We start from the raw sequence: 14,579 nt of genomic DNA, 5'->3' as shown, positions 1-14,579 counted from the left end.
GCCACTGCAAACGAGCTCCAGATGCATGACCCACCTTCCACATCTGGCTTACATGAATACTGGGGACTTGATTCTGGGTCCTTTGGCTTCGCAGGCAAGCGCTTTAACTGCTAAGCCATCTCTCCAGCCCTGGTCCAAGTTGTTCACAGTACCTTTTAGGTTGGACTAGTCAAGTTGATGTGGATAGATATGCAATGCTTCTTTAACCGCAGACCCACCTTTCCAGGCCCGGAAAGCTGCTTTTCAAACATTGTTTTTTGTTTTTTATTTTCCTTTCCTAGCTATGCTTTAAAAAGTTTTGTTTTTGTGCTATGAGAGCTCAGTTGGATCCTGAAAGACCTACAGGTGTTAGAATCTGTATTGTATGAATTTGGCGCCTCGGCTGTTATTGTATCTTTTCCTTCCTCCTTCCTGGCACACTCATTACCAGTTCCTCTGGGCTTCCGCTGAATCGCTAATATTTTTGCCAGTGAGACAATCCTGTCATGCCAAGCTTAGTGGCACAGACCTGTAATCTCAGTCTTCGGAAGACCAAGGCAGGGAGATTGAGAATTCGAAGCCAGTCTCAGCTATACAAGACATCCTGTCTCCCAAGCAAGCAAAACAAGCCAAACACTGGACAAGTGCTTTCACGAAACACCAGGCAACGTATAAGGACAGCTTGCGCGTGGATTCGGAACAGGCATCAGCCACGCCCCAACGCTCCCGCCCCAGCAGCTGCGCCTGCGCGGGGGGGGGGGGTCCGTGTGCATCACGTGATACACTCGGGTGTGAAGCCCACACCGCCATGTTTGTTTTGGGCGGCGACGGCTTCCGTCGGAGAGATCTGCGGCCTGGGCTGCGGGCACCTGTACGCAAGTGCGGAAGTGCGCTGGCACCGAGGGTGAGTGGTTTCCGGCCGGTGGTGCTGCTCCGGCTTCCCACAGACGTGTAACGGAAGGTGGGCTGCGGCCATGGCCGAGAGGAAAGCGAACGGCGGCGGTGGCGGCTCCTCCGCCTCCGGCACGAACTTACTGTTCTCCTCGTCGGCCACGGAGTTCAGCTTCAACGTGCCCTTCATCCCCGTCACCCAGGCCGCCGCCTCCCCGGCCGGCCTGCTCTTGCCCGGAGGTACTCGGGTGCTGGTGGGGAGGAGGGCGGCGAGTGACGAAGAGCACCGGAGAGGCTCCGTGTCCGCCTGGGTCGCTGGCCGGGGCTGAGGGGGCGGGAAGGGGGGTCCAGGGCGCGAACCCCTTGTTCCGAGTTGTCCAGGGGGATGGGCGTCCGTGGGCCGTCACTGCTCCAACCTTTGTTGAATGTCTGCGGGCGTGATGGATGCTGGAGGGGAGGAGCCGGTAGACGAGACAGTCCCCCTCCCCCGGGACACGGTACCTGCCCTCTTGCTGGTGGACACCTGTAGGCGACAGTCCTGTCTGCAGCGGGGACAGCGCCCCTCTTGCGGGCACAGCAGGCCATCCACTGGGAGGCTCCCGGGTCACAGGAGCAGGTTTCCGAGGGTAGTCGGTGCACCTGCTTAGGGGAGATTTGTAACGTTCAGAGCTCGGGCCTCTGCCTTCAAGACTGCATCACTTCTCTAAGAAGCTTCTCCTCCTTCTGCCCTCACCTCCTGCTTTTGGTTCATATCTATAGCATTATCTTCGGGAGATGGCCCGGTGAGGATTATGTAGCGTAGACCACAGTGTTTAGGAGGACAGAGTGTATTCCCAGTTTGGGCTCTTGTCAGAAACTTGCTGGGGACCTGTCTCTGCTCCAGTTCTGTTTGGGTTCCATCTCAGGATTGTCGTGAGAAGTGATTTCTTATAAAGTGCCCAGTGTAGTGCCCGACACAGAGTGTTATGTACATATCTGTGAACGAAGCACATTGCCCTCCCTCCCCAATTTGGAATGTTTCTTCAAGTTTGTAGCCATTAGTCTTTTTAAAAAAATATTTTATTTTTATTTATTTATTTGAGAGCGAGGCAGGGAGAGAGACAGAGGGAAAGGGAGAGGGAGGGGTAGAATATGAGAGTTGTGCCAGGGCCTCCAGCACTGCAAATTCCAGATGTATGTGCCACCTTGTGCATCTGTTGTACATGGGTCTTGGGGAATCGAACCTGAGTCCTTTGGCTTTTTCTCAAATTTTATAGACATTTTCCATGATTATAAAAAATATCCCATGGTAATACCCCCCCCCACTTTCCCCTTTGAAATTCCATTCTCCATCATATCCCCTCCCCATCTCAATCAGTCTCTCTTTTATTTTAATGTCATGATCTTTTCCTCCTCTTATGGTCTTGTGTGCATCTGTTTTAAGCCCTATGTGCAAGGCACTGAACAAGACCCTGTAAATAAGACTCACAGGGGCTGGAGAGATGGCTTAGCAGTTAAGACGCTAGCCTGTACTCCTTACAACATGTTCCTCCAGACACAAAATGGCCTACATATCCATGACCTCACCATGCAGGCCATTTTGGCTCAGTGTTTACGGCACTTGCCTGCAGAACCTAGTGACCTGAGTTTGATTCCCCAGTACCCACATAAAGACAGATGCACTAAGTGGTGCATGCTTCTGGAGTTCATTTGCAGTGGCTGGCGGCCCTGACATGCCCATTTCTCTTCTCTCTCTTTCTACTTGCAAATGAATAAATAACAATATTTTTTAAAACCCTAAGATAATGTACTTATTTTTTTAAATATTTTTACTTATTTATTTATTTATTTATTTATTTTATTTATTTATTTTTTCCCTCAAGGTGAGGTCTTGCTCTACCTTAGGCTGACCTGGGATTCACTCTGTAGTCTCAGGCTGTCTTCGAATTCACAGCGATCCTCCTGCCTGTGCCTCCTGAGGGCTGGGATTAAAAGTATGCATGACCATGCCCAGCCCAATATACTTATTTTTGAGACAAGTTCTCCCTGGGTAGCCAGGGTGGACCAGAACTTGCAGCACACCAGTACTCTTGCCTCAGCCTCACAAGTGTTGAAATTACAGGCATGAGCCATCATGTCCCTGCTTTATGCCTACCTTTAAAACTCTTGGTTCTTGAAGGCAGATTTTGTTTGTTTGTTTGAGGCAGGGTCTTGCTGTAGCCCGGCTGTCCTGGGATCCACTGTGTAGTCACATGGTAGCCTTGAACTCACAGTGATCCTCCTACCTCCACCTCCTGAGTGCTGGGATTAAAGGCATGAGGTACCACGCCTGGCTTTTTTTAATTTTTATTTTTTAATTTTTATTTATTAGAGTGGGGGAGAGAGAGAATGGGCATACCAGGGACTCCAACCACTGTAAATGAGCTCCAGATGCATGCATCTGGCTAATGTGGGTGTTGGTGAATCAAACCTGGGTCCTTAGGCTTTGTAGGCAAGCACCTTAACTGCTAAGCCATCTCTCCAGCCCACTTTTTGGGTTTTTGAGTTGGGGCTCACTCTAGCTCATGCTAACCTGGAGCTGACTCTATAAATCTAGGCTGGCTTTGAACTCATAGTGATCCTGTCTCCATCTCCCCAGTGCTGAGATTAAAGGTGTACACCACCTCTCTTTAATTTGTCTTGCTTTTTTTTTTTTTTTTTTTTTTTGGCTTTGAAGGATTTTTGAAACAAGGCAGTGGCATTAGAGTCCTGTTTAACAAGGCTAGAGTTCTGTTGTCTTTATCCCCGGAGTCATCTCAAGTGTTTAGTGTTCTGTAATGACTGACTATCTAGTTGTGACAACTGCCTGGCGTTAGGGATGGTAACTAGTCAGTGACCTACTTTCCTTGGAAATATAGGTACCATGTACTCACTTGTGCAGTAGTTGCTTTGTAAATAGAATCTATGATACAACCTTCTTGTCAGCATAGTTTTCATATCTGTAGTTTAGTTTCTCATTATGACTACAGAAACAAAATTATTGTGTTTGAGTAGTTTAGTAATATTTGAATGATGTCTTATCAGGAGAAAATTTGAAATATGTAAAAATAATGGTACAGATTTGCTTGTGTTTTAACAAAAGTCTGTATCACTAATATGTACATTTAGAAAATAATAACTATATTTGTTTAAAAAGAAAGGGTATGTACCAATTTATTTATTTATTTATTGTTTTTCAAGGTAGGGTTTCACTCTACCACAGGCTGACCTGAAATTCACTTTGCAGTCTCAGGGTGGCCTCCCACATGCTGGGATTAAAGAGGTGTACCACCATGACCAGCTTGAGAATTTTCTTTTGTTTTTAAATTTTTGATTTTTCGAGGTATGGTCTGCTCTAGCCAGGCTGACTTGGAATTCACTATGTAGTCTCAGGGTGGTCTTGAACTCAAAGCAATTCATCCTATCTTTGCCTCCTGAGTGCTGGGATTAAAGGTGTGTGCCACCATACCTGGCTAGGAGAAATGATTTTAAAGGAAAACATTTCCCACTTTTTTGTAATGCAGATAGAAGGTGGAATAGCAAATTAAGAGATCCAGTAGCTTGCTCTTTCTTGAAAAGCAAATGTACTGAATGGTCATGTCTCCTTTAAACCAATGCCCTTCTGTTCTGTTTCAGAGGACTCCACAGATGTAGGTGAGGAGGATAGCTTCCTTGGTCAGACTTCTGGTCACACATCTGCCCCACAGACATTTAGTTACTTCTCTCAGGTATCAAGCAGTAGTGATCCTTTTAGGAACATTGGTCAGTCACCCTTGACGACTGCAACAACGTCGGTGGGACAGTCTGCGTTCTCCAAGCCCCCGACCTCTCTCCCTTTTACGACTGGACCCCAGGATGCATTGACTGCGTTTCCGCCGGCTGTGGCGAAGGCTCCGTATGGTGCTGCACCTTCTTCGCAGATGGGAGTGACCTCGTATTTGCCTTCTCAGCCAAGTAGTCTCCCCGCTTCAAATTTTGGGAGCCCACCCCAAGGAACTCCCCAACAAGGATATAACCCATATCGCCATACTCCCGTCAGCAGCAGGGCGAATCCCTATATCACACCCCCACAGCTGCAGCAGTGCCCTACACCAGGCCATCTCTCCTGTCCTCCACCCTCGGGACCTCCTATGCACAACTACCAGACGCCTCCAGGGTCTTTGCCACCGGTATGTGGTCAGGCTAATAATTTACTTTTTTTTTTTTTTTTTTTGTGGTACAGACTGTTGAAACCAGGGCCTCACACATGCTAGTGAAGTACTGTACCACTGAACTATAGCCTTAACCCTTCTTTAATTATTAGTGTTTTTTTCTTTTCTTTTTTTTAATGTAGGGTCTCACTCTAGCTCAGGCTGACCTGGAATTCACTCTGTAGTCTCAGGATGGCCTCATACTCACAGCAGTCCTCCTACCGCTGCCTCCCAAGGTGCTGGGGTTAAAGGTGTGCGCCACCATGCCTGGCCGATTAGTTAGTTTTTAAAAATCATAGTTTGTAGGGCTAGGGAGATGGCTCAGTGGTTAAAGGTGCTGAGTAAAAATTATAATTGGCATTTTAATGTATTTACTTTTAAGTTTTTCGTTTTTAAAAGTATTCATTTTTATTTTTTTAAGGTAGGGTTACACTCTAGCCCAGGCTGACCTGGAATTCACTATGTAATGCTGGGCGTGGTGGCTCATGCTTAGATTGGCCTTGAATTCACCATCTTCCTTCCTGAGCCTCATGTTCCTAGGATTGCAGGTGTATGCTACTGAGGGTGTTCTTTGTAGGCTGCATGCTCTGAAGGAAAGTTTCTTTTAAAGGAAGCTCGCTGGATGGCCCACATTACCCGATTTCTGAAGTCATAATAGGTTTTAATCATCAAGCTACATGCTGGTATTCCCAGATTATAGATTTTACTCTACGATGTCAGTAAGAAGTGTCATGTAGGGAGATGAAATAAGGCAGTTACTTTCTTAGCAGACTGCGAACTTCTCATGTATTACTTATACTCTTCAGTGAAAATACTCAATTATGGGGTTCAAAATTGATTTCTGCACTGCTTTATTAATATTTACAAGGTTTGGGTCTAAGTGGTGTACTTCTGTCTTAAGGTGGTAAAGCTCATGAAGTATTTTTGTTTTCTTTTCCCAAGTAATTGTTCACCTGACTTCCAAAGGGAAATTAACTGGGGAAAAAAAGCAAAAAGAAGAATAAAGAATCCATTTCATTGCAGCAGAGATAACAATTCTATGGTCAGTGTATAATGTAATTTCTCTCTGGAGATCAGTTTTATCATATTATTTAAGTCAGCAGTGCACAAATTGTTGGTAATGTTGGTTTTTTTTTGTAATGGCAAACAACTAGATTCATAGTATGTAGTGTCATTAGTATTGTTGTCAGTTTTAATAAACTAATTATAGTTTGGTGCTTAATTTAAATATTTTGGATTAAGGATTTAAAAACTCCAGATGCATGCACCACTGTGTGTTTTATGTGAGTTCTGGGGAGTCAAACCAGGGCTGTCAGGCTTTCGAAGCAAATCCCCCTAATTGCTGAGCCACCATCTCTACCCCATACATCAATAAATGTCATGTTGACATGACAATTAATTTTATTTTCATTTTTCTGGTGTCTTTTTGTATGTATTTGAGACAGTGTCTTACATATCCCAGGCTAGCCCTGACCCCCTAGCTGAAGAAGACCTTGGGCATCTGACCTTCCTGCCTCTCTCCTAGGTGCTTGGCTTACAGGAGTGGCATCACCACCCGGGAGCTTTTGGGAGTTTTTAAGTTATTTTTTATTCTTTTTGGTTTTTCAAGGTAGGGTCTCACTCTAGCCCAGGGGATTTTTTATTTTTGAGAGAGAGAGAATGGGCATGCCAGGGCCTTTTAGCCACTGAATGAACTCCAGATGTGTGCACCCCTCTTGTGTGTAAATGTGATGTTGCATGCTTGCATCACTGCATCTGGCTGTGTGGGACCTGGAGTTGAACCTACAGTCTTAGGCTTCATAGGCAAGTATCTTAACCACTAAGCTCTCTCTCTAGCCCAATTTTTTTTTTTTTTTTTTGAGATAATGTTTTACACTGTTGCCCATGCTGGCCTGAAATTCACTGTAATCCAGAGAAACAATACTTCAACATGATTTTGAATTGAAAAATTTAAATAGAAGCCGGGTGTGGTGGCACACGCCTTTAATTTCAGCACATGGGAGGCAGATGTAGGAGGATCATTGTGAGTTCAAGGCCACCCTGAGACTACATAGTGAATTCCAGGTCAGCCTGAGCTAGAGTGAAACCCTACCATAAAAAAAAAATTAAATAGAACTGGTTTTGGTTTCAAAATCACTTTTATTGTAGAATTCTTCTTCTTTTTTTTTTTTTTTGAGGTAGTCTTGCTCTCGCTTGGGCTGACCTGGAATTCACTGTGTAGTTTCAGGGTGGCCTTGAACTCAGAGCGGTTCTCCTACCTCTGCCTCCTGAGTGCTGGCATTAAAGGCATGTGCCACCGCACCTGGCATATTGTAGAAAATTTGAAAAGCCCTTCTTCTATTTGCCTCTCTCTTTCTCTCAAATAAATAATAAATATTTCAAAAAAATTTAAAGGGTGAAACGATTTCTCCGTGGTTAAAGCTCTTGTATGCAAAGCCTACAGACCCAAGTTTGATTCCCCATTATCCATGTAACACCAGATGTACAAGGTGGGCATATGGACCTAGAGTTCATTTGTAGCATCTGGAGGCTGACCTGGAATTCACCGGGTAGTCTCAGGCTGACCTCAAGCTCACATGATTCTCCTACCTCTGCCTCTGAATGCTGAGATTAAAGGCATGCATCACTTCCCTCAGCTATATATTGTGTTTTTTTAATTTTTATTTTTATTTTTATTTATTTTTATTTTTATTAACATTTTCCATGATTATAAAATATATCCCATGGTAATTCCCTCCCTCCCCACCCCCACACTTTCTATATATTGTGTTTTTAAAAAAATATTTTTATTTGTTTGAAAGAGAGGAAGAGAGGGAGGGAGATTGGGAATGGGCACACCAGGACCTCCAGCCACTGCAAATGAACTCCAGATACATGTGCCATCTTGTGTATCTAGCTTATGTGGGTCCTGGGGAATCAAACCTTGGTCCTTTGGCTTTGCAGGCAAGTGCCTAACTACTAAGCCATCCCTCCAGCCCTGTTTTGTTTTACTTTTGAGACAGGGTCTGACCTGGACTTTACTGTATAGCCTAGGCTGGCTTCAAAGTTGTGCAGTCTTGCCTCAACCTTCCAGATGTTAGGATTACAGATGTGAGCCACCAGGCCCAACTTTTAATTACATATTTATGATAAATTCTTAGAAATTGAGTAGCTTGTCAAGGAATGTGGGTTTTGTAAAGTTTACATAAATTGTGGGATTATATTGGTAGATTGGATTCTATAAAGTCAATTTGCCAACAGAATGTCACTGCAAGTAATTTGGGCTCTTATTGCATTAGTTATTGTACTAATATATAGGAAATAATCATTACTGTTGTCAGCATGAGTCTAAAGCATACATAGAATTTATTTTGGACACATACGACAGTCTCAACTTTTTTGTACTCATAGCCTCCTACGTCAGTCCAGCCGCCACCACAGCAGCATGTTCCTGCCAGGCCTTCAGGCCCCTCTGTGCAGTGCCCCCCTCCTGTGATACTTCAGAACCAGTATGAACCTGTTCAGCCCCACTGGTTTTACTGCAAGGAGGTGGAAGACAAGCAGCTCTGGATGCCTTTTAGTGTGCTGGACTCTTTGAATCTTGAAGAAATCTATCATTCAGGTGAGTACCAGTCTGCACCATCCCCAGCCAGTTTCAGGAAGATAAAGCATGAAGAATATTTACTCATGGCCTGTGTTTGTGACTGTCACTTCCTCAGTCTGGGTTCAATTTTGTAGTGCCTACATGAAGTCAGATGCAACGTGATGCATTCCTTTGGATTTCATTTGCAGCAGCAAGATGCTTTAGAGATCTCTCTCCTCATCCCTGTCTCCCACAAATAAACATTTTTTAAGTTGTTTAGGACTTGACAGATGGCTTAGCAGTTAAAGTGCTTGCCTGCAAAGCCTACGGACCCAGATTTGATTTAGATGCACAAAGTGGCACGTGCATCTGAAGTTCATTTACAGTGGCTGGAGGTCCTGGTGCACCCATTTTCATTCATTCTCAACACCTCTCCCCATGTCTCTCAAATAAAATATTTAAAATCAGAGAAGTGGAGTTGTCACATAATCCAAGTTTAAATTTTCCTTTTTCTCTTACTCTTTTGTATTTATGACACAAAACATTTATAAAGCATTTCCTGTGGAACTTTGGTTTGTCCAGTGCCTATGAAAGAAGTGTTCTGTAGTCAGATGAGCTTTTGAAATAATAACAGACTACATTCACCTCTTGAGGGCATTCATAGGTGTGCTTTTAAGGCTCTAAGAAGTTTGTAGCATACAAGTATGGTTGCTTGTTTATCCAAATTGTGGTCATTGGATGTGAAAATCACTTTGTTTTCTAGTGACAGATTTCATGCAAATGGATGCAAAAATCACTGCCTTTGCTTTTTATATTTATTTATTTATTTATTTTTAAAGGGAAGGCCTGGTACTTTATTTATTTATTTATTTTTGTTCATTTTTTATTTATTTATTTGAGAGCGACAGACACAGAGAGAAAGACAGATAAAGGGAGAGGGAGAGAATGGGCGCACCAGGGCTTCCAGCCACTGCAAATGAACTCCAGACACGTGCGCCCCCTTGTGCATCTGGCTAACGTGGGACCTGGGGAACCGAGCCTCGAACCGTGGTCCTTAGGCTTCACAGGCAAGCGCTGAACCACTAAGCCATCTCTCCAGCCCTATATTTGTTTTTTGAGACAGGGTCTCATGCAGCCCAGGCTGGCTTGGAATTTGCTATGTAGCTGAGGAGGATCTTGAACTCTTTATCCTCTTCCCTCTGCCTCCCAGGTGTAGTGATTTCGGGTATGTGGTATCATTCATTATTGCCACTTTTTAAGAAATTTTTTTTGTTCATTTTTTGTATTTATTTGAGAGAGACAGACACAGAGAGAAAGGCAGAGAGAGAGAGAGAGAGAATGGGCGTGCCATGGCCTCCAGCCACTGCAAACGAACTCCAGATGTGTGTGCCCCCTTGTCCATCTGGCTAATGTGGGACCTGGGGAATCGAGCCTTGAACCGGGATCCTTAGGCTTTACAGGCAAGCGCTTAACCTCTAAGCCATCTCCCCAGCCCATTATTGCCACTTTTAAAAAGAAATCCATTTGCTCTTTGAGGCTATCCTGAGACTACATGGTGAATTTCAGGTCAGTCTGGACTAGAGTGAAACCCTACCTCAAAAAACCCAAAAAGAAATCCATCAGCTACTTCAATTATTTCATGATCATGTATTTAAAGTTTGCTCTGGCTCTTTATTCCTGTCCAAAAAGGGTGAGCAGAGTCATGCTAGGCATGGTAGCTTACGCCTGTAACTCCAGAACTCTGGAAGGCTGAGGCCGAAGGATTGCTTTGAGTGTGAGGCCAGCCTAGGTTATATAGTGAGACCCTGTCTCAAAATATCCGAGAAAGAGCCAGAATTGGTGGTGCACACTTTCAGTCCCAGCACTTGGGAGGCAGAGGTGGAATTGCTGTGAGTTTGAGGCCAGCCAGGGCTAGAGTGAGACTCTACCTTGAAACAAGCAAGCACCTAAGAAGTGAGGTGGGGATGGCTCAGTGGATAAATGCTTGCCATGCGAGTGTGAGGCTCCGAGTTCAGACTCCCAGTGGCCACATAAAAACTGGCTTCTGTGGCAGGCCTTTGTAATCCCAGCCATGCCTTTGGTAAGAAGGGAGGTGGCAGTTTGCTGGACCCTCAGGGCCAGCTAGCCTGGGAAATGCAGCTGTAAACAACAGTAGACATTGCCTGAGGTGGAACATGAAGAATGACACCTGAAAGTTGTCCTCTGACCTCCACACATGCACTGCCACATGAACACACACACATAGCTTTTGGAAAGAATTCTAAAGAAAGAAGTTGGGAGCTGGGGAGATGGCTCAGTGGTTCAAAGCACTTGGAAAGCCTTCTGGCCCAGATCCTATTCCCCAGTACTCAGGTAACCAGGTGCACAAAGTGGTCTGTGCATCTGGAGTTCGTTTGTGGTGTCAAAATGCCCTGGTGTTCCCATTTATTTTCACTCTCTCTCTGATTGCAAAGTAAATAATTAGAAAAAAAAAACATAATTTTGAGTAATGTAGATAATATCTTCTGTTTTAATTTTTAAAAATTATTTTACTCATTTGTGTGTTGGGGAGGGTGTAGTGGGGCTGCTTGCCACTGCAAATGGAATGCTAGACACTTATTTCACTTTGGGTCCTGCTTTATGTGGGTGACTGGAGAATTGCATTTGGGCCCTTGGGCTTTGCAAGCAACACCTTTAACCACCGAGCCCAGTCCCATTCTTTTGTTTTTAAATAAAAATGAGGGCCAGAGGGATGGCTTAGCAGTTAAGGTGCTTGCCTGCGTTGCCTAAGGACCTATGTTTGACTCTTCAGATCTCACATAAGCCAGATGTACAAGGTGACACAAGTGTGCAGTTGAACATGCACAGAAGGTGGCACACATGTTGAGTTCGATTGCAGTGGCTGGAGGCCCTGGCATGCCAATTTTTCTCTCTCTCAAAAATAAATAAAATAAAAAATGAACCTACTTGTTAGCCTTTAAGTATTTAATATTGCCATTTTCACCCATGCCTTGTAATGGTTGGGGAAAATGTTCTTTTCTTTTTCTAGTCCAGCCAGACCCTGAGAGTGTGGTTCTAGGCACCGATGGAGGGCGCTATGACGTTTACCTCTATGATCGGGTGAGGAAAGCAGTGTACTGGGAAGAGGAGCCGACTGAAGTGAGACGCTGTACCTGGTTTTATAAGGGGGACACAGACAGCAGATTTATTCCCTATACAGAGGAGTTCAGTGAAAAACTTGAGGTACGATGCTTTATTTCTTTATGCTTTTCTTTACAAAACAGGGGCCCTGCATGCAGCACAGCCTGACACTACTCACAGTAGAGCGGGCTCTATTTATCAGACAGCCTGTCTGGAAGCTGTTCATAAGGGTGACTCTGTAAGTGCAGTCACCCTGCAAGGAGCTAATTGTCGTGGCTGTGTCTAAAGATGTAGTCTGGGCACATCACACGTCTGCTAAGGGGCTTGTTAACAGTCACAGATATAGATTTCAGATGAACCAACTTTAATTGATCTTGTGAAAAGCACATACAAGTGTCAGAAGGCTGCTGTCCTGTGCTTGTGCCAATGAGCTCCACACAGTGCAAGCACTGATGAAAGAGCGAGCCTGCAGCTGTGAAATGCTATGAAAGGCAAGACATCTTTTCCACATGGTTTCTGGAAGATAAATCCTTCGCTTAGCTAATCACTTAGCTCACTGTTGTCTTTTTCCCCTTTGCAATCAATTATTAAAAGTGGTCCCAATTTCAGCAATTTTGAAACATTTTAAAATATGCACCAGTGAGTTAATTAATTAGCCTGTGGGGTTTATCTTCAGGCTGAGAGTGAAGGCATGATGTATCCAATCATATATTACCTTTTGATTAGTATAGATACCACCTAATAGTTGTCAATTTTCAGTTTTATTTCTCACACTAAAAATCTCTATGATATTTAAGCAAACATAATAAAAATGCAAACAATTCTCCTAAAACAGTATCAAAATCCTATCATTCAGGTTCATAGTTCTGTAACAATTTCACATTAAATAATCAAACCAGTATACAACCATGGCTCTGAGCAGTCTTGACAGAAAGCTGTTATTTTGGTACATTAAGATGGCTCCAGCCAAAACTTAAAGAGGTCTGAATAACAATATTTATTAAAACTAAAGATGAGTTTGGTATTTAACTATTTTATGTTTCCAAGAAATTTAAAGTGTCTCTTACAATACTAACGCCATAATTTGTGTGAAACTGTGATCTTAAACGTTCTTAGCAGTACGTTCTTTTTTTTTTTTTTTTTTTTTTTGGTTTTTCGAGGTAGGATCTCACTCTGGTCCAGGCTGGTCCAGCAACATTCCTGTGTATTAGAACTAACCTATTAGAAAGCCATAATAGAATTGTTCAGAACACCAGAAATCTACAGAGTATGTACATGGGTACATGTGAGGGCTGAGGCTGGCTGGCATCTTGATTTTGGAGTTCTAGCCTCTAGAACTATGAGACAAACACTTTGTTTTAAAGAACCAAGTTTGTGCAGCCCTAGAAAGTTAATATAATGTCTGAACTTCATCTTTCATATGATGGAGATATTATTTAGGAGTGATTAAGGTGATTCTCAGCTAAGTTAATAAAAAATGGAGTAACCAGGGCTGGAGAGATAGCTTAGTGGTTAAGGGCTTGCTTGCAAAGCCTGAGGACCCAGGTTTATCTCCCCAGAAACCATGTAAGCTAGATGCATATGGTGGCACTTTGCCTGGAGTTCATTTGTAATGGCTAGAGACACTAGCAAACTTATTCCCCCCCCCGCCCCGTAAATAAACATATTTTTTAAAAGGTGGAGCAGGGCTGGGATTAAGGTGCTTGCCTGTGAAGCCTAAGAACTCATGTTGAACTCTCTAGGTCCCATGTAAGCCAGACTCACAAGGTGATGCAAGGTCACACATGTATGTGGAGTTTTATTTCAGTGGTTGGAGGCCTGGTACGCCAATTCTCTCTCACACATAAAAACAAAGAAAAAAGGCCAGTCTGTTATGTTAGGCTTGCCTCAAAAAAGTGGGGGGGTACCCAGTATATTGGAACTGCGATTACTGCTGTTTTTGACATGACTGTAGTTTTATTTTAGTGCACAGATTATTTTGTGATTGTGTTATTTCTGTTACTGTAGGCTGAATATAAAAAAGCTATCACCATGAATCAGTGGCACCGCAGGCTAGAGTTTCCAAGTGGAGAGACCATTGTTATACACAACCCAAAGGTAATGGAGCTTTTAAAAATATTAAAAAGTGTTCATTTTAAAAGTTATCCTGCCGTGTGTGTGTGTGTGTGTGTGTGTGTGTATTTTATGATAAATACTCATTTTTAGTACCTGTTATAGTGGAGATATATGTATAAGAAATGGCATGCCCATTCTCTCTATCCGCCTCTTTAGCTTTCTTTCAAATAAATAAGTAGATATTTTTATAAAGGATAGATCCTGTTTAAAAAAATAATGATATTTTAGTTCTGTTATCTACCATGCTAAGTTCTTCTGGACTCTAGGTCTTCACTGTGGTCCTGTTTACCACAGACTCATTTTAGATGAAACCATTAAAGCATCTGGCATAGGGCTTGTTATATAGTAGTTGCTCAGAGCACAGGCTTTCTATTCATTGTGTTCACAGGAAAACATTCAGAAGTAACTCATTGCAATCACTTTCATAATCTTTACTGATACTGAAATTTAAAAAATTCATACGTTGGGAGCTGGAGAGATGGCTTAGTTGTTAAGGTGTTTGCCTACAAAGCCAAAGGATCCCGGTTTGACTCTCCAGGACCCACATAAGCCAGATAGATGCACAAAGGGGCTCATATGCCTGGAGTTAATTTGCAGTGGCTGGAAGCCCTGGTGCACCCATTCTCTCTCTCTGTGTCTCATAAATAAATAAATAAATAAATAAATAAATAAATATTTTAAAAGTTCATATGTTCATAAAATATCAACAATATGAAAAGGTATCA

The 14,579-nt window shown here is 43.3% G+C and overlaps 1 protein-coding gene across 3 annotated transcripts in view; it reads left to right on the top strand.

Moving 5' to 3' along the window:
* The first annotated feature begins 893 nt into the window (after positions 1-893).
* Positions 894-14,579, top strand: part of LOC101594378 (SEC23 interacting protein) — a 53,102-nt gene continuing 39,416 nt past the window's right edge. For all 3 annotated transcript variants that reach the window (XM_045155645.1, XM_045155643.1, XM_045155644.1), the window contains exons 1-5: positions 894-1,110; positions 4,504-5,036; positions 8,448-8,658; positions 11,648-11,841; positions 13,747-13,836. In XM_045155645.1, the coding sequence (XP_045011580.1) occupies positions 954-1,110; positions 4,504-5,036; positions 8,448-8,658; positions 11,648-11,841; positions 13,747-13,836 (1,185 nt within the window). In that variant the 5' untranslated portion in view covers positions 894-953. The remainder of the gene's footprint in view (positions 1,111-4,503; positions 5,037-8,447; positions 8,659-11,647; positions 11,842-13,746; positions 13,837-14,579) is intronic.

Source organism: Jaculus jaculus, chromosome 1, assembly GCF_020740685.1.
Source record: "Jaculus jaculus isolate mJacJac1 chromosome 1, mJacJac1.mat.Y.cur, whole genome shotgun sequence".
NCBI lineage: Eukaryota > Metazoa > Chordata > Mammalia > Rodentia > Dipodidae > Jaculus > Jaculus jaculus.
The sequence above is the reverse complement of the archived record's forward strand: the minus strand, read 5'-3'. Positions and strand labels throughout refer to the sequence as shown.